The sequence below is a fragment of the Geotrypetes seraphini genome, chromosome 2, assembly GCF_902459505.1.
Source record: "Geotrypetes seraphini chromosome 2, aGeoSer1.1, whole genome shotgun sequence".
NCBI lineage: Eukaryota > Metazoa > Chordata > Amphibia > Gymnophiona > Dermophiidae > Geotrypetes > Geotrypetes seraphini.
The window spans coordinates 142,496,250-142,516,198 of NC_047085.1; the positions used below are offsets into that span (position 1 = coordinate 142,496,250).

General features: G+C 46.4%; 1 protein-coding gene across 1 annotated transcript in view; it reads right to left on the reverse strand.

Annotated features, from left to right (window-relative positions):
• GREB1L (GREB1 like retinoic acid receptor coactivator) overlaps positions 1-19,949 on the reverse strand; it is a 415,187-nt gene that overhangs the window by 114,317 nt on the left and 280,921 nt on the right. Inside the window, 2 exon segments of the mRNA XM_033933926.1 lie at positions 7,879-8,007; positions 10,975-11,301. Coding sequence (XP_033789817.1) covers positions 7,879-8,007; positions 10,975-11,301 — 456 coding nt within the window.

Here is a 19,949-nt window from a genome sequence, read left to right on the forward strand (position 1 = left end):
ATTGCTTTCTGTGGGAAACCAAAGCTGCAGAATGATAAGGAGCATGCTATCCCCAACATCTCACCCCCCCCTTCCCCCATTTCTTTCCAGCAGTCTGGTATAAACCTACCTCACCTACTACAGCCAGAAAAGGTGGGAAACAGCCACCAAAAAACATCTTCAAAGTCAGCACCTACATACTTCCAAAGTCACACATAGCCATATAGCAAAGTTACTTACCGTAACAGGTGTTATCCAGGGACAGCAGGCAGATATTCTTAACGTATGGGTGACGTCACCGACGGAGCCCCGGTACAGACATTTTTAACTAGAAAGTTCTAGTTGGCCGCACCGCGCATGCGCGAGTGCCTTCCCACCCGACGGAGGAGTGCGTGGTCCCCAGTTAAGATAAACCAGCTAAGAAGCCAACCCGGGGAGGAGGGTGGGACGTAAGAATATCTGCCTGCTGTCCCTGGATAACACCTGTTACGGTAAGTAACTGTGCTTTATCCCAGGACAAGCAGGCAGCATATTCTTAACGTATGGGTGACCTCTAAGCTAACAGAGAGGGAGGGGGGATGGTTGGCCATTAGGAAAATAAATTGTGTAACACAGATTGGCAGAAGTGCCCATCCCGTCTGGAGAAGGTATCCAGACAGTAGTGTGTAGTGAACGTGTGAACTGAGGACCAAGTGGCAGCCTTGCAGATTTCCTCGATGGGGGTGGAACGGAGGAAAGCCACAGAAGCAGCCATAGCTCTGACCCTGTGGGCCGTAACAGCACCTTCCAGTGAGAGACCGGCCCGAGCATAACAGAACGCAATGCAGGCAGCAAGCCAGTTGGAAAGCGTCCGTTTAGAGACAGGACGACCCAGACGGTTAGGGTCGAAGGACAAAAAGAGTTGAGGAGACGAGCGGTGAGCCCTGGTACGGTCAAGGTAGTAAGCCAGGGCACGCTTACAGTCCAGCGTGTGTAATGCCTGTTCCCCAGGATGAGAATGGGGCTTAGGGAAAAAGACAGGCAACACAATGGACTGGTTGAGGTGAAATTCCGAGACCACCTTGGGAAGGAATTTAGGATGGGTACGCAGAACCACCTTGTCATGGTGAAAAACAGTGAAAGGTGGGTCGGCAACCAGTGCATGCAGTTCACTAACCCTCCTGGCAGAGGTGATGGCAATGAGGAAAAGCACCTTCCATGTAAGAAATTTTAGCGGAGTTGTGGCAAGAGGCTCAAACGGGGGTTTCATGAGGGCTGATAAAACCACATTCAGGTTCCAGACGATTGGAGGAGGCTTCAGAGGTGGTTTGACATTGAAAAGGCCTCTCATGAACCGGGAAACCAGGGGATGAGCCGTGAGAGGTTTTCCGAGGATAGGCTCATGAAACGCAGTGATGGCACTGAGGTGGACTCTGATTGAGGTAGACTTGAGGCCAGCGTCGGACAGAGAGAGCAAATAGTCCAGTACAGTTTCCACCGCCAACGAGGTGGGATCGTGATGATGGAGAAGACACCAAGAGGAGAACCGGGTCCACTTCTGATGGTAACATTGGAGGGTGGCCGGTTTCCTGGAGGCATCCAAAATACGACGGACAGGCTGAGACAGATTCTCTGGAGAGGTCAGCCCGAGAGAAACCAAGCTGTCAGGTGGAGCGAGGACAGATTGGGATGTAGTAGAGACTGATGCTGCTCCGTAAGTAGAGTAAGAAACACAGGCAGAGGGATGGGTTCTCTGGAGTTGAGCTGGAGCAGGAGGGAGAACCAGTGTTGGCGAGGCCACCGAGGGGCGATGAGAATCATGGTGGCTTGGTCCCTGCGGAGTTTGAATAACGTCCGCAACATCAGAGGTAGTGGAGGAAAGGCATAGAGGAACCAATTCGTCCAGTCGAGCAGGAATGCATCCGGGGCCAGACGATGAGGAGAGAAGAGTCTGGAACAGAACTGGGGCAGCTGATGGTTGTGAGGAGCTGCAAAGAGGTCCACCTGAGGAGTGCCCCAGCGAGCAAAGATGGAGCGGAGTGTTGGAGGATCCAGAGTCCACTCGTGAGGTTGAAGAATGCGGCTGAGATTGTCGGCCAGGGAGTTCTGTTGTAGATGTAGACAGCCTTGAGGAAGAGACTGCGGGCCGTGGCCCAGGTCCAGATGCGGATGGCCTCCTGACAAAGGAGGGGAGATCCGGTGCCGCCTTGTTTGTTTATTTAGTACATGGCGACTTGGTTGTCTGTGCACAGGAGAAGAACCTGTGGGTAGAGGAGGTGCTGGAAGGCCCTGAGAGCATAGAACATGGCCCTGAGTTCCAGGAAATTGATGTGATGTTGACGCTCCTGAGGGGTCCAGAGTCCCTGGGTGCGAAGATCTCCCAGGTGAGCTCCCCACGCATAGGGGGAGGCATCTGTGGTTAAGATCATGGAGTGAGGGGGTAGATGAAAGAGTAGACCCCTGGAAAGATTGGAGGAGTTCAACCACCATTGAAGAGATTGCTGAAGAGACGATGTCACAGAGATGGGATGAGAAAGAGGATCCGTGGTCTGTGACCATTGGGTGGCAAGAGCCCATTGAGGTGTCCTGAGGTGGAGTCGTGCCAGAGGAAGCACATGGACCGTCGAGGCCATGTAGCCCAGGAGGACCATCATCTGCCGAGCTGGGATGGAGTGATGAAGGAGCACCTGACGACAGAGGTGGAGCAGGGTCCGTTGTCGGTCGGAGGGGAGAAACGCCCTCATCAGAGTGGTGTCGAGGACTGCTCCAATGAACTGAAGTCGCTGTGTGGGAAGTAGGTGCGACTTGGGGTAGTTGATCTCGAACCCCAGGAGATGGAGGAAAGAGATGGTGTGTTGAGTGGCTTGTAGCACAAGTGGAGACGTAAGTGCTTTCACCAACCAATCGTCCAAGTAGGGGAACACCTGGAGGTTGTGAGACCTGAGAAAGGCCGCCACCACAATAAGGCACTTGGTGAATACCCTGGGCGATGATGCGAGGCCAAAGGGTAGCACTTTGTCCTGATAGTGACGGTGCTGTATCTGAAATCGGAGGTAGCGCCGTGAAGTCAGATTGATTGGGATGTGAGTGTAGGCCTCTTTGAGGTCTAGGGAACATAGCCAGTCGTGTTGAGAGAGAAGAGGTAAAGCGTGGCAAGGGAGAGCATTCTGAACTTCTCCTTGACCAGACACTTGTTGAGGTCCCTGAGATCGAGGATGGGATGGAGGTCTCCTGTCTTCTTGGGAACCAGGAAGTAGCGGGAGTAGAATCCCTGGGCCCTTTGGTCTGATGGTACCTCTTCGATGGCGTTGAGAAGAAGGAGGGAGTGGACCTCATGCAGGAGGAGGGGGGATTGGGAGGAGTGGGAAGCAGACTTTATGGGAGGATTGTCTGGTGGAAGAGTCTGGAAGTTGAGAGAGTAGCCGTGGCGAATGATGCTGAGGACCCATTGGTCTGATGTGATGACCTCCCAACGGCTGAGGAAGAGTTGGAGGCATCCTCCGATAGGCTGAGGAAGAGGCAATGATGGTGGAAGACTGGCTATGCCCTGGAGAAAGGAGTCAAAAGGGTTGAGATGGTTTTGATGGAGGGAGAAGCTTGGCAGGCTGATGAGACTGGGAAGGAGCCTGAAGTTGATGCTGGTGACGAGGACGGCGAGGCTGCTGCTGAGGCGGGTTGAGAGGTCTGGCCGAGAACCTGCGTTGGTAGGAGGACTGCTGTCTGTAGGGGCGAGCAGGCGGAGTCTTCTTTTTAGGTTTGACCTGAGTGTCCCACCTAGTCTCGTGTGCTGAGAGTTTCTGGTTGAGTCCAGGGACTCCCCGAAGAGTTCGTCACCAAGACAGGGTGCGTTAGCCAGGCGGTCTTGGTGGTTAATGTCGAGGTCAGAAACTCTCAGCCAGGCCAGACGCCGCATGGCAACAGCCATGGCAGATGCTCTAGAGGTCAGCTCAAATTAGTCATAAATGGAGCGTACCATGAATTTCCGAAGTTGAAGCAGACTGGAAATTTGCTGTTGGAAAAGAGGGAACTTACGTTCAGGAATGTATTTTTGTAAGGAGGAGAGTTGTTGCACCAGATGCTTCATATAGAAGGAGAAGTGAAAGGTGTAATTATTTGCCCTGTTGGCCAGCATTGCATTCTGGAAAAGGCGCTTCCCAAATTCCCAAATTCCCAAATCCATAGTTTTCCCCTCTCTGCCAGGAGGGGTGGAGGCATAGATACTGGAGCCCTGAGTTTTCTTTAAGGTGGACTCCACCAGGAGAGATTCATGGGGCAATTGAGGCTTGTCAAAGCCCGGGATTGGAATGACCCGGTACAAGCTATCCAGTTTGCGAGGGGCCCCGGGAACAGTGAGGGGGTTCTCCCAATTTTTGTAAAAGGTTTCCCGTAGGATGTCATGGACGGGTAACTTAAGGAATTCCTTGGGAGGTTGCTCAAAGTCCAGGGCATCGAGAAAAGCCTGGGACTTTTTAGAGTCGGATTCTAATGGAATGGAAAGAGCAGCCGACATCTCCCTGAGGAACTTGGTAAAAGAGGATTGTTCAGGTTTTGAACCGGTATCAATCGTTGAGGGTTCCTCGTCCGTCGAGGAAGCGTCTTCCTCGGTACCGTGTGGGGATTCTTCCCATAAGTCAGGGTCCCTGATGTCGGGGTGCGCACGGCGGGCCATCGGTGTGGAGGGCTCAGTATGGCGGGTCTTGGAGAGAGACTTGCCGGAGCGTACTGAGGCAGTACCGGGAGAGGAAGACCGGTGCCTTTCCTGGTACCGGGAAGGGTCGGTATCAGAACGGGCCTGCACCGCAGGTTGGGAACGGTGTGGTTCAGCCGAGAGCACCGGCATGGAAGTGTTAAGCGGTACCGAGGGGGTCGACACCGATGGGATCATGCGAGGCTCGGACCGGTCCTGCACCGGAAGGTGTGGGGCCAGCAGCGCCGGCAACAGTTGTTGGAGTTGTTGCTGCAGCTGCTTCTGCAATTGGGTCTGGAGTATGGCCGCGATGCGGTCGTCCAGGGGAGGCACCGGTACCGCTTTTTTCTTCTTCGATACCATAGGTGCCGCTCTACGCTCCGGCGATGAGGAGGCCGATGACGAAGCACTCACCGATATCGGAGCGGAGCGTTTGCGGGGTCGATGCGGTGTCGGAAGGACCGGCGTCGCAACCGTGGCAGGAGGGCGCTCAAGGGAAGTGGAAGGCTTCTTAGCCGGCTTACCTGGGGCCAGCGACCCCGAAGAAGGATCTGGCGTCGTCGAAGTAGTCAGTGCCGACTTTTGAGGTGCCGTCGACGTCGCGGCAGGTTCCATGGCAGATCCGGTGCCGAAAAGAATATTTTGCTGGATCTGCCTATTTTTCAATGTGCGTTTTTTAAGAGTAGCACAGCGGGTGCAGGTGTCAGCCCGATGCTCTGGACCCAAGCACTGCAGGCACCAATTGTGCGGGTCGGTGAGAGAGATCGGGCGTGCACACCGCTGGCACTTCTTAAAGCCTGGTTGAGGGGGCATGAAGGGAAAAACGGCCTCCGCAAAATCGAAGCCGGAGGCCTGTATGGTGGCAACAGGCCCCGCCGGGGCCGGGCCGAAAAAATAAGAAAACTTGACGAGTTTTTGTTTTTGCTTTTTTTAAAACAAAAGCAAAGGAAAAAATCAAAGAAAAAAGTATGCGAGCAGGAAGGCAAAAACTAGTTTTTCAACGGCTGTTGAAAACACATGCGTCTTCTTCGCTCCGCGGAAACGAAGAAACTGGGGACCACGCACTCCTCCGTCGGGCGGGAAGGCACTCGCGCATGCGCGGTGCGGCCAACTAGAACTTTCTAGTTAAAAATGTCCGTACCGGGGCTCCGTCGGTGACGTCACCCATACGTTAAGAATATGCTGCCTGCTTGTCCTGGGATAACACACCATACCACATTCCATTTTCCTCACATCTATACAAATTTCCCCTTTGTATCGACATGCGCAGAGTTCATTTTATTCAATTTTGTAACAAATCAAATCATTTCACCACACTACTAAAATACATAGAGGGACATTTTTCCTAGGACGTTTAAGTCTGACTTCGGATGTTTTGAGAAAAACGTTCAAAAATCAGGTGGAAAAAAATGTCCATTTTTGAACCCACAACATATCTTTTTTCTTTTTTTTCTTCGAAAATGGTCCAGCTAGATATCTATCTTTTTTCTTTTTTTTTTTAATGGCAGCAAAATCTAGGGTTGAACCAAACTAATTCTTCTAAGCCAATAATAACCCTTACTACTTGGGATCCCTGGGTTTCGAATGATAATTTTGAGTCAAACATAATTCCAAGATAACCAAATGATTTTACATGAGTTAAGTCAGTCATAAAACGCTTGATTTGTACTGTAGGAGTAGGGAGTAAGCCTGTAATCCAGAAAGTAGGGGGTTTTTTTGGATCAGTGCTAAATGCTATTCTATAAAGGGTGCACATCTTTTATATAATCGTACTTAGCGCTGATTCCTGCACCTTCCTCTGGGCACTAGACTTATGCCTGCTGAAACCTGTGTAAATCCCAGCACCCAACTTGAGTGTGGAGACCCATTATTCTATAATACCACGTCCAAGTTTTTGGAATGCTCTTCTTACGGCTATGCCCCCCCCCCTTTTGGGTTGTACATTTAGGTGCCTAGCATTACAGAATAGCATGAAGCCAGATGCATGCGCAAATTCCATCTGATGCCAACTGACACCAATAATTGCTGGTTAGCGTCCAATTATTCACGTTAACAGCTTGTTAGCCAATTAAGTTGCACATGCATCTCAGAAGCAAGCCCAAATCTGAGCACCATATAGACAATCTGGGATTTAGCACCTAACATTATACACCAAGGGCTAGATTTACTAACCCTCCGATCCGTGTGCGGATCTGTTTCCGTTTGTATGCAGGCCGACAAATTCACTAAAGGCCTACATGCAAATGGAGATGATCATTGGCACGCCCCCAGCCAACTGCACAGATCGCTAAAGCCCTGGCAGTAGTGACAGGAGAAACAGCTTCCTGTCACTGCTGTCAGGGCTTCTGCCGGCTTTAAAAAAATTTTTTTTTTTAATCGTGCAGATATTTTGCGTGTTTTACACATGCAAAATATTTGCCCAATTTAAAAAAAAAAATTAAACACCCCCTCCCAACAAGTGCCCCGAACCCCACAAAAAATTTGCCCCGCAGCCTGCTCTCTGCTGCCCCAAAGCTCTGCCCCGAATCTGCCTACCCCGACTCTCCCGCTCTTGCCCCAAATCTCTCCTGCCCTTCCCCACACTGGGAGCCTGTGGTTTTAACCCGCGGGTTAAAGCGGGTTAAAACCAAGGGCTCCCTGGCCTACACACGCAAAATATCTGTGCCATGGGAAAAAAATGAATAAAAAAGACAGGCAGGCCTGTGAAAAAACATGCAGACCTGTCAGTAACTCAGTTATCGACAGGTCTAAAGCAGTCCGGTTTGCCAATAGTAAAACCTGATTCTAAATAGCCAAACAATTGTTAGTGAATCAATCGCTTGGCTATTTTGCATGGGGTTTTGCTAATTTGCAAGGGAGGGTCGAGATCGGATTGCTCCAGGCTTTAGTGAATGGGGCTGAGGGAAATTTGGTCGCAAAGGGCTCGCAAACCGATCAGTACACTATTGGTTTGCTTAGTGAATCTAGCCCCAAGTTACAGAATGAGAATATGCATTTCTCATGACTCTACTCATGCTCTGATAATTCCTCCCTCAAACACACTTATAGCTAGGTTATGCACAAGAATGCGTGAGGTAATTTACTAAGCTTTTTATATGCATACAAGAGCATTTATATGCAAAAAAAAATCCTTTACAAAGTCCCTTGCCCAATGGAAAAAACAAAGTAGATGTGAAGTCCATAGACTGAAGCAATTTCATTCTGACTCACACTGGAGTTTCCAAAAGACTCACCTAATGATGTGTTTTTGAAATGTGATGCCAGGAAATTGACCTTTCCTGTGATGAGCTCATAACTAATCTCTTTCAAGAACTCACTGGTCGTGAGCATGCTTTCAGCTAGGGCTCTTGACTGATACTGACCTAAAACACAAAAGGCTGTTGGGAAACCAGTTGGGACAATTTTTCAACATCATCACTAGGGCTCATGCTTAAAAGAGAGGAGGTACATTCTGAGGATGACACAAGCATTAACATTCTAAGGGAACGCAGAGGAAATGGGCCCTATATTCACGGCCCTATATTCAGCTGGCAGCGATTAGTGTTTTGCTGACTGCCATCAGCATTAAACCCATTACTTCCATGCCAGGCCAATTTTCAGCACCAACACTGAATTTACAGGTTTGTGGAGCCAGTTAACTCATAACCAGTTAAGTGTAACATTCAAGTGTAATACTGAGCACTTAATTGGCTACAGATTACATTATATTAGTGATTTTTATTACGCTATTACCTCGCGGTTCAAGGCGGATTACAGAAGAGGATTTCTGGACACTCGGAGAAACTCAAAGGGGACAGGTTTAGAACAAATGCTAGGAAGTTCTTTTTTACCCAGAGGGTGGTGGACACATGGAACGCGCTTCCGGAGGTTGTGATAGGCCAGAGCACAGTACAGGGGTTCAAGGAAGGTTTAGATAGGTTCCTAAAGGATAAGGGGATTGAGGGATACAGATAGATGCAGAGGTAGGTTATAGACATGGTCAGAAACCAATTCATGATGGGCCGCCGCGGGAGCGGACTGCTGGGCGCGATGGACCTCTGGTCTGACCCAGTGGAGGCAACTTCTTATGTTCTTAGGTGTTACAGAGTAGAGCGGGTTGCTTCAGAGGATTGAAATGTTTCATATGGTATTAGTTAGTCTTCATGGAATACTTGAATAGCAGGGTTTTTATTTCTTTTCTGAAAGTTTTGTAGTCTGGGGCCGCAATTAGTAGATTGGAGAGTTGGTGGTCTAGTTTTGCTGCCTGTGCGGCTAGAAGGCCATCGTACAGTTTTTTTTTCCGTTTGATGTCTCTGATTGGAGGGTATGTGAATGGTGTCTGGGTTCTCCTGTGTCTGGTTGTGGTAGTTCGGATTAGGCGGTTGTTCAAGTAGGCTGGGCTGTCACCATTTATGGATTTAAATAATAGACAGTAGAATTTAAACAGATTACTCTATAAAGATAGGACTGACTTTTATATAGTCCTATTCATGTAGTTAACCTGGTTGGTTTAGGGCTGAATGACATTTAACCAGCCAAGTTCTGGCTCTACCCCTGGAATGCTCCCAAAATAGCCAGTTTATAGTTTGGCACTAACCAGTTATTTTCAGCAGGACTAACCACATAATTTCAACTACTCAATACAGAGGAAATGTGTGCAGACTATGGCCTAATCAGATCTTGTCTCATTGGGGGTCTTGGCAAGGATCCTTCTCTTCAGTTACAATCTCACAAGACGACATTCCTGAAGACATTCCTGTACTTTGTGTGAGGATGGAGAAATACAAATGAAAACATGAGGTAGACCTTAGGTAACTCTTGCCCATCTAAATACTAACAATGAAAAGTGCTGTTCAACAGTAACTGTAGATTTGCATGCACAAAGTTCAGAAAGCTGTAAGTAGAGATCAGACAAAGAGGGGAAAGATAAACTGAATATACCGTATATACTCGAATATAAACTAATAATTTTGGGGGCCCCCCCCCAAAAAAAGGGGGATTCTCAGTTTATATTCTAGTCTCTTTCTCCCCAGCCACCATCACAGCAGCAGCCAATATTTCCCATATCCCCATTGCCATCACCTCCCCTTGCAGCAACCAACATTTTCTTTTTGAACCCTCCTGCCGCCGACGCAGCAACCATCATTTCCCACCGTCCCAGCGCCATTGCCTCCACCCCAGCTGCAACTGACATTTCTTTCTGACACTCCCCCATCACAAACATTTCCCACCTCCCCTCCCCCCCCATAATTAGCTTTTCATTACGAGTACTTGCTTCCCTGGTACACACTGACAAAGTTATCTGCCGACTGGATCAGAGCGGGGCTTTGAACATCAGTGCATGCTCAAACACTTGTTGGCTACTGCCCTCGGTGAGAGTCTCGGAGGAGGTGGAAGCTGGCAGGCGTAATAGTGTGCGCAAATGCTCAAAGCCTTGCTCTGATCTAGTCGTCGGATAACTTTCTGGGGAAGCAAGTACAGTGGTACCTCGGTTTACGAGTGCACCGGTTTGCGAGTGTTTTGCAAGACGAGCAAAACATTCGCAAATTTGGTGCCTCGTAAACCGAGCTTGCCTCGCTGCTCAAGGCCCGGCACAGGAAGCAGATTTTCGGGCACAGGACATGCTGATGCCGGCGATGCCGATGCGGAGGCTACACTGGAAGAAAGAAGAGGGTTCGGGTGGGTTGGGGGATCTTAGGTGGCGGCGGGGGGGGGGGGTGCCGGTGGCGGCGGTGGGTGCCCGATGGCGGCGGGGGGGGGGTGCATAATGGCGGCGGGGGGGTGCCGGATCGCTGGGGGAGGGTGCCCGTTCACGGGGGGGGGGGCCTTCGGGGGGAGCAATGCTGGTTCTCGTGGGGGGGGGGGTGGAGAAGCACTGCTGGCCTCGGGGGGGGGGGAAGGTTTGGGGTGGGAACATATCAAAGCAAGTTTCCCTTACTTCCTATGGGGAAACTTGCTTTGATATACGAGCATTTTGGATTACGAGCATGCTCCTGGAACGGATTATGCTCGTAATCCAAGGTACCACTGTATCCGTAAGTGAAAAGCTGATTATCGGGGTGGGGGTGGGAGATGTTTGCAGCAGCAGCAGGGGTGAGGGTCAGAAATGTCAATTGCTGCTGGGGTGGAGGTGGGAAATGTTGACTGCTGCTGCATGAATACTTGAATATATCTTCCTCCCCCCCCCCCCCCCCCGGTTTATACTCAAATTAGCAGTTTTTCCTCCTTTTGGAGAGGAAAACTTATCTCGGTTTGTACTCAGATAGGTAACTGAAAAGCAGAACTCAACTATCAGACCAACCACTGGTGCACAAGAGATCTGCCCATCACATTCCTGGGAAGTTACTTACCCAAGACTATCACACAAAACTCATTTCCTCGGATCTTTGATGAACAAATTGCTACAACATAGTCTGGCAGTCTGTGCTGATGCTTCGTTTCGCTCAGAGATCTCAGCGTTTCTGAAATCCCCTCGGCTAAGGAATTGTAGGTAATGACAACGTGTACCAAGTCCCGGGACACGCTGGCAGTTAATCTAGCCAGCCAAGGCAGCTGTGCTGGTGACACAGAGATACTCTGTACGTTCATCTGCAAGGACCTTTCTTTCACGGTGATCTCTTGCATAGCTTTAAGCAGGATCTGTTCAAATTCTTCCCTCAAAGGTATCTGATCGGGACCTAAAAAAACCCAAACAAACAGAATTACAGAGGTAAGGAACGAAATCCAAAATCACAAAGATCCAAGTTTCCAAGTTTATTAAATAGTTTGATTAATCGCCATATCAAAATTCAAGGCGATGTACAAAATAAAACACGTAGTTATAAACATAGGTAAAATATTATATAAATAAATACTGTTACAAACACAAATCACAATATTAAAATAAACATAGATTATTGGACATTGTTTAGAAACAAAAGGAAAGTTCATTAATGGTTACAATGCATATTAAAAAAAAAAAAAAAGGTAATAACATAGGGGGGGGGGGAAAATTACTAAAAATATGATAATAAAAGATCGTTAATCGCTAAAAGCATCATTAAAAAGGAAACTTTTAAGCTTACTCTTAAATTTATCTAGATTCTTTTCTTCTCTTATATATGTTGGAAGATCATTCCAGGATTGAGGAGCTGTCACCGAGAAGATAGTAAGACGTCTAGTATTGATGATTTTTAAAGAAGGAATGGTTAATAAATGTTGGTCCTGTGATCTCAATGTTCTAATAGTGGAATATGGAATTAAGACTCTATGGATAAAAGCAGGAGTTTGAAAAATGAGAGTTTTAAATGTGAGTAGACATATCTTGAATAGAATACGGTGTGCTATAGGAAGCCAATGTGATTCTTTAAGTAAGGGAGTGACGTGGTCAAATTTTTTTGCTTTATTGTATGGACTAAAGGATTTAAACATACCTGTATCTCTCTTTGCCTGTATATCTCTATAGATATAAAGCAGCACAGATGTTAATTACACTAGCACTTAATACAGGTGTTGTCCACACATCTGTCAGAAAATTATTATAGTGTACAGCAAATTATAGTATCCTACTTAGTTTCCTATATATCTGACATGAGGCAAGGTCAACTGAGACATATTAGTGAACTTGCTTGGTATTTCTAATCTTTCAGAAACATAAAGTTATGGTTTTTTTTTGGGGGGGGGGCATAAATGTGTTCTTTTCCTATTACAATTGGCATTCCTTCCTTTCTTCTTCTAATGTTATATTATTTTGTTTTATCTATTGTAAAATAACATAGATCTGGTTGAACCAAGAATTGGTGATCCATTGAATTTTTAAATAACCATACAGTAATTATAAACACGAGCCTCAGCCTTCTCTATTGTTGCTCCTCCAACACATTACCTGTGCAATTCATTCAAAGGAATTTAATAACTGCCTTTATGAAGAGATTCGCCTAAGGCGGTAAAACTCTTATGATGTAAGAGTAATCTGTTGAATTTTAGCCTTTGGTTAAGTTTCTCACTATAGGGACATTCTGTCCTGTCTGTACTGCAAATGTTTTATCTGTTCATTTTATGTATATTATTTTGTTTGGCACATTGAATGATGTTACTAGTGTTGCAGGATATAAATCAAAATAGTAGATAAAAATAGAGTAAAAAAAAACAAACCACACAAACACTTGAAAGGTACAAAAGAAGGCACATTTCAGTCCTCACATCTGGTAACATTTCCCAAATGTATGTAAAAGTGCATGTGTTGTTACAATATGCATGTACCATAAATACTCTCATATAAACAGAGGTAACCTTTTTCGGTGTCAGGTCAAAAGCGCGCCGGGACAAAGGCGCGCCCAGACAATTGAGCGCAGCGCAGAGGCACGCACCACTCTAAATTACTGTTTTTAGGGCTCCGACGGGGGGGGTGTGTGGGGGGAACCCCCCCACTTTACTTAATAGACATCGGGCCGCGATGTGGGGGCATTGTGGGGGGTTTGGGGGAGTTGTAACCCCCCACATTTTACTGAAAACTTCACTTTTTCCCTGTTTTTAGGGAAAAAGTTAAGTTTACAGTAAAATGTGGAGGGTTACAACCCCCCAATCCCCCCATAACGCCGGCGCGATGTCTATTAAGTAAAGTGGGGGGGTTCCCTCCCCACGCCCCCCCCCCGTCGGAGCCCTAAAAACAGTAATTTAAAGCGGTGCGCGCCTCCACGCTGCGCTCAATTGTCCGGGCGCGCCTTTGTCTTTCGCGCCGTTGTCTATGAACCACCTTTTTCCCCCCAAAAAAGGAGGGAAAAAGGTTGACTTGAATATAAACTGAGATCATAAATTTGGATATGTAAGCATCGTAAGTAATGCCATAAGTAATCACTAATTTCTCAGTTGGGGCTGTTTTGAGTCCAAAAAAGCTGAAGGAGAACCGACAAATATCTTCCTACTTGGGGCCACAACACCAACCAAAGTTTCTAAACTTCCATCCCCACCAGAACACCTGGCCTCAGTCTCACATGCAGAAAACCCTTTTCAAATACAAACCCACAAATTAAAAGTACCATTGTACATAAACAAAACCCCAATATGTCAGACTCTACACACAGTACACCACAAAAGAAATAAATGCACTTCTTCCTGAACAGTTCAAATTATAAAAACAGATGTAAATTTTCAAAATTGACTATTTCAATCACTAAACTGAAAATAAAAACATTTTTCCTACCTTTATCATCTGGCAATTTATTTTTCTGATCATCTTGCTCCCTTTTTGCTCTTAACTCTGTTTCCAAGGTATTTGCTGTTTATTTCCTCCCTTCTTCACCTCTTGCACTACATCTATCTTTGGCACTGATTTTCATATTCAGTTTTCTTCCATTGTTCTGCCTGTATCTCAAATCTATCTTTCCAACTCTTCCTCCATCCATGTGCACCATTTTCTTCCCTTTCTTTTCTTCTCCTTCCCTCCATCCATGTACCACCATCTCTTCCCTCATCTTCCCCTTCATCCATCCATGTGCCACCATCTCTTCTCTCCTCTTCCACTTCCCTCCATCTATGTGCTACCATCTCTTCTCTCCTCTGCCCCTCCCATTCAGCATCTTTCCCTTCTTTTTCCCTCCTTCCCTACCACCCTGGTTCTACCAAATGTTCTCCCCACCCAGTTCTGAAGCATCACTCACTACAAAAACTACAAGGAGGTCACCGGTGCGGGACCAATTATTTTGTGCTGCCCGCAACCTCCTTTGCACTCTTTCCTTTGCTGCGGTCTGCCCAAGCGAAAATAGGAAGTTGCTTCAAAGGGAAGTGGACCGTGACAAAAGAACAGTACAGAGGCAGCGCTGGAGAATCAAAGAACAGTGGCTTAGGCACTTTTGTTCTTCATTACCTGCTCCCCCCTGCCCCAGACCGACATCGCACTTACAGCTCCAGGACTCAGGAAACCAATGCCAATGTTCTGTGTTGGTGAAGGGCCTTGAGCATCTGCACATGCTCAAGGCATGCTGGACTCCCTTCAAGAATCCCGGAGAGGGCAGGAGCCAGCAGGCCTTGAGCACATATTCACTACCGAACACCAAACTAGCTGAATGTGTCCCAAGTAATGAGTTGAAAAGCATTGCACTAGTGGATGTCACTGTGCAGACATAGTAGGAGGGAAACTACAGTACAGAAATGCACAGCCCTGGTGGCAAGATTCAAACCCAAAAGATGCACTACAACAAAAGGAGGTAGAATTAATTTTTTTCTATTGCAGTATATAGTCACAAGTTTTAATGCATCTGCTGTGTGATCTCTGTGGATTGCATAATCTGTGCAAATCAAAAATTCATTGTCTGTCCTCTTATGACTGGCATTAGAAGAGCATATACAGACTTTAAAAGAGAAAATGGAGATGGCTAGCACATCCATTGATTATTTTGTCTAGTTGATGTTCACATGGTAAACCTTAGAGGAAATTAAATACTTTTAACATCAATTCACTGCTAAGATTTTGATGAACCATTTTCTGGTTAAATTTGAGCTTTTTACATGCAGAGCTCTCAGAAGAAAGCTTCTATAAATTTTACCTGTGCTTAAAGCTGGTATAACCCCATATTATCAAGTTCTCTAATAGCGCTGACTTTGAATACAATTTTTTAAATTTGTATTGAGAGAAGGAAGGGATCCAAGATGGCGCTGTAGTGTGAGGCCACAGCAGTCAGGCTTGGGGATCTGGTTTAGGTGCTGTGATTCGGGCCTTTACCATTTTAATGACGGGCAAAAGGAGGGAGAAGATGAGGAAATCTCTTCTAGTCCCCACCTCTACTCCTGTGATGAAGCAGCCGAAGCTGGAGCATTACAGAGTAGCCGCTATGACGCCAGCAATTTGGAAGAAGTCTCATTGAGTCCCATAGAACAAGCAGCAACACCCACCACCCCCATTCCCAGCAGACAGGAAGTGGAGTCACTGTAAACCTGTGCTCATTTGAAATTGCTCAGTGTGGAGCATAGGGAAGTATCTGCATTGCCCTTGGTTTCCTTCTTGGAAGAGGTTACATCTTTTTAAGCGGCAACCAAGATCTTATCACAGGAGACAGAGGTCCATATGCCTTTAATGACTGATTCTAAGCCAGTTTTAATCTGTTTAGCATCAAAGTATTTCGGCTATCGATGCCCAAAATGGGTAATTGCAGTCTTTTCTGTGGTTTGTAGCAGCCTCCGATAATTGTATGTATTGTATAATTGTATAATTTATGAGCAGCTTATCAATATTAAAATGGCACTCCAATCGATGCCCAGATGATGCACAAAATGAAGTGCCGGTTTTTAACACTCTGAAATGCTGCAAAATCTATGACTGGTCTGGTGGTGTCAGAAGTGTTAAAAAGAAGCGCCCCGAGCATCAGCTTTTTTATTTTTAATGGGCACAGAAATTGTGTGTGTGTGTTACACACACACACACACACACAAATACCAGTCCCCCATTAAAAATAGCTAATTAAAAAAAAAGTTGTACCAAGACCTCGAACTTAAAAAAATAAAAATAAAAAATTGGCAGAAGGGAAGCCTACTCCCTTCTGCCTTGGCCACCCGGATCCCCACACCGCCGAAACTGAATATCGGCAGGAGGGATGCCCACTCTTTCCTGCCACTGGGGCCCTGCCACATTCCCACCCCCATACCTCTAAAGTGAAGATCTGCAAGAAGGGTGCCAACTTCCTCCTGCTGGCAGACCCACGTCTTCAAAATGGTGGGTCTAACTCTTCCCGGTGCATCCTGGGAGGGGCTTTAGGCAGGAAGGGGCCTAAGGCCCTGATTGGCCCAGGTGCCTAAGGCCCCACACCTATGGGTGGGAACTCTGATGCCTAGGCCAAACGGTCTTAGGCCTCTCCTAGTATATCCCAGGATGCACCAGGAAGGGCAAGGCCTGCCATTTTGAAGAGACGGGCCTGGCGGCAAGGAGTAAGCATCCCTCCTGCCAATCTTCAATTTAGAGATATGTGGGAAGGGTCACAGGGGGAGGGGTCGGAGGGTTCACGGTGGGGCCCTGGCGCTAGGAAGTAGTGGGCATCCCTCTTGCCGATCTTCAATTTAGAGGTACATGGGAGGTTCAGGGTTTCGCAGGAGGGTTGTGGAATTCAAGGTGGGGCCCTGGTGGCAGAAGGGACTGGGCATTCCTCCTTCTAATCTTCAATTTAAAGGTGAGAGGGTTGGGGGATCCATATGGCCGAGGCAGGAGGGAGTGGGCTTCACTCCTGCCGATCTTCAATTGTGGGGGGGGTGGGGGGGAGGGTCCCCAGCATAACATTTTTTTTTTTAAACGAGAACAGATGTGTGTGTGTGACAAGCACACATCATCTCTGGCCATTGAAAGACAACAATAACAAAAAAACTACTCTTCTTGCCCCGAACAGCTGAGTGGCAGCAGACTGCTTCAGACATTCCCTTGCTGGCATAGTGCATGCTAGCTCTGTGCATGCTCTAATGACTGATTGGATGGGATTATGGTGAACCTCCATGAAACTTATTTGCATGCGAAATTGTTTCAACATCGATCACTGTTTTCAAATCATACCATTTCGACTCTGTCTTCTAAATTCTCTACTAAATGGGCCACTTTTATAGACTATTTGGATTCTCTTTAGATTCATATTCTCATTTTATAATTATATCTCTCTTCATTTTTCTATTTTACTGCTGTTCTCTTCTCTCTTCTTTCTCTCTCTCTCTCCTCTTCTTGGGCCTCTGAAGGATCTCTCCTTTCTCTTTCTCCCTTCTTTCCATCAGATTGATTGTCTCCTCCTACCTGCTGCCCTCTTTGCTTCTCTCTTTTGATTTCCTTCCTTTCCTCCCTCGCTTACCTACCCTACTTTATTGCTCCCCTATGATATTTTATCAATTATTATATTATTGAAATTTGTGTATTTGACTTGCTTCTTGAATTTCATACACTGATATTATTTTGCTTATTCTGAAGCTTGTTGATGCTATTGCTGTTCCATTGTCTGTTAACCTTTCTGTCCCTTCTTGTGTTATATAAACTTTCAATAAATTTTCATTGTAAAAAAAAAAAATCATAATATTTACCAGCACCACAGTAACCCACAGGATTTTATCGGCGATTTTAGAGCATCTAGCCCTGAGTAGCTTGACCCAAGTGAGAAGCAAATCTGCTTCGTATAGTGAGAGTCAGGTTACTGAAAAACCAGCTGTTGTGACATTTGAGTCACTTTGGGATATTATGCATGGCATTCATATCTCTTTCCAGGCAACAACTTTGGAGAATATTAAGGATATTCAAATAATTTCAGAAGCGGTCCTAACCCAGGCTCAGATAACTGACCAGCAGTTCTCCAAGATAGAAGTTTTAGACTGTAAGATTCAGGTGTTGGAAAGTTTAGAAGCTGTATCTTTGATGGATAAGATCTATATGCATTGGCATTTGGCAAATCAAATTAGAACACACAATTTGAGACTGCTTAACTTTCCCAAGTCTCTGTTTATTTTTCCATTTGATATGTTTAAAAATATTTGATGTCCTAAAGATGCCAGGAGACTCTTTACTCCCTATTACAAGGTCTCAGTAAGATCTGGATATTTGGCCTTTCAGGGCCAAGGAGAAGGGGATAATATGAATCTCACATCATTTTTTTGAATCATCCCTGGAAGTGATTACACAGAGAACTAACCTTGGTAGTTTCACTCTGGAACCACACTGTAATTCTGTGTTGAAACTTCCCTTTAGACATTTGGATTCTTTGTGTTTGGGCTCAAAAGTCCAGAAATTTCCTGATCTTGCAAAAGAAATACAGTGGAAACTTGGTTTATGAGCATAATTCGTTCCAGAAGCATGCTCGTAAACCAAAATACTCGTATATCAAAGCGAGTTTCCCCATAGGAAATAATGGAAACTCGCTTTGATATGTTCTCCCCTCCCCCCGAGGCCAGCGGCGATGCTCCCCCCCACTCGCAAAGACCCCCGTCCACACGAACCGGCACCCCCTGCCCGAACAACTTAAACTTACCCCCCGTCTGGCACCGGCGAGAGGGAGAATTAGAAGTCCTTGAGCATGCGCAGATGCATGCTCAAGGCCGGCAGAAGCAGGAAGATCTTCTAGCGGCACCGGCACGTCTTGTGGGCTATGTGCCGATGCCAGACGGGGGGGGGGGGGGGTAAGTTTAAGTTGTTCGGGCAGGGGTGCCGGTTCGCGCAGGGGTGGGGTGCCAGTTCGATCGGGGGGGGCTTTGTGAGTGGGGGGGAGCAATGCTGATTATCGGGGGGGGGGGGTGCTCACAAATCGAGTCAACACTTGGTTTGCGAGACAAGTTTTGTGAGAATGTTTTGCTCGGCTTGCAAAACACTCGCAAACCGGGTTACTCGCAAACCGAGGTTTGATTGTACAGATGAGGTGTATGGCTTTCCAGGTTCTTAGGGCCAGGGTCTTAGCCCTAGGTGCCAACTTTGTTCTTAGAATCCCTTGTTTATAATTTCTTAGGATAAACAATAGGAAAATCTTCTCAAAGCTAAGGAAGATGTAAATGTTATTCAGTTTCCTTTACATTCGCTGCTTAAGGTTGACTAGAGGGGAAGAGATTGGATAGTCCTTAAAAAAAAAAGTTTTTCTCTCTTCTTTTTTCTTGAATCTTGAACCCAAATTTCTTTTGCATTGCGGATTGTAATTGTAATGAGTTTATTTTCATTGATTGTATCATCTTTTACTTATCTCTTCTTTGCTATTATTTCTATGCTATCCCAGGTGGATGCTGATATGTTAAGCAATTCAATTTTCAAATAAAAATTTAAAAATAGAATTTGCATTGCGGGGGGGGGGGAGGGGGGAATCTTACTGCAAAAGACATTCCTAACATCCTTACTAAATACAAACTAATTCAAACAGTAATGGTTTGTGCTTGAAAACAGATGTATTTATCTTGTAAACAATGCAATTCACTCAAACAATGGTGATAAGATATCAGCCATCACCACCTGTAAAATAGCTGTTTAATGTATAACACACCCTGTTTCTCATTATCATAGCAAGAGAAAGAAGGTGAGAAGTTCATATGCCCTAAGCCAACAGGGGATTTGCATTCAAAAACCAGATAAAGGGCAGGAATCACTAACCTGCCAGATCGGGCCCGATTCGGGCCCGATCCAGGCAGGTCCGACTAATTCAGTAAACTTTAACATACAGATGAGGGCGGTCGGAGGAACGCCCCCATTTGCAGGCACGGATTGCGCTATAGCGATCCCAGCACATGCGCAGACCATCTGTAGATGGTCTGAACATGCGCGGGACCTCCGTGTCGTCGGAGTTGTTTTGTTTTGGGGTTTTTTTCTTCTTCTTCTTAGCTCAGCCAGGGCCGCAAGCCTGCAAAAATGCTATTG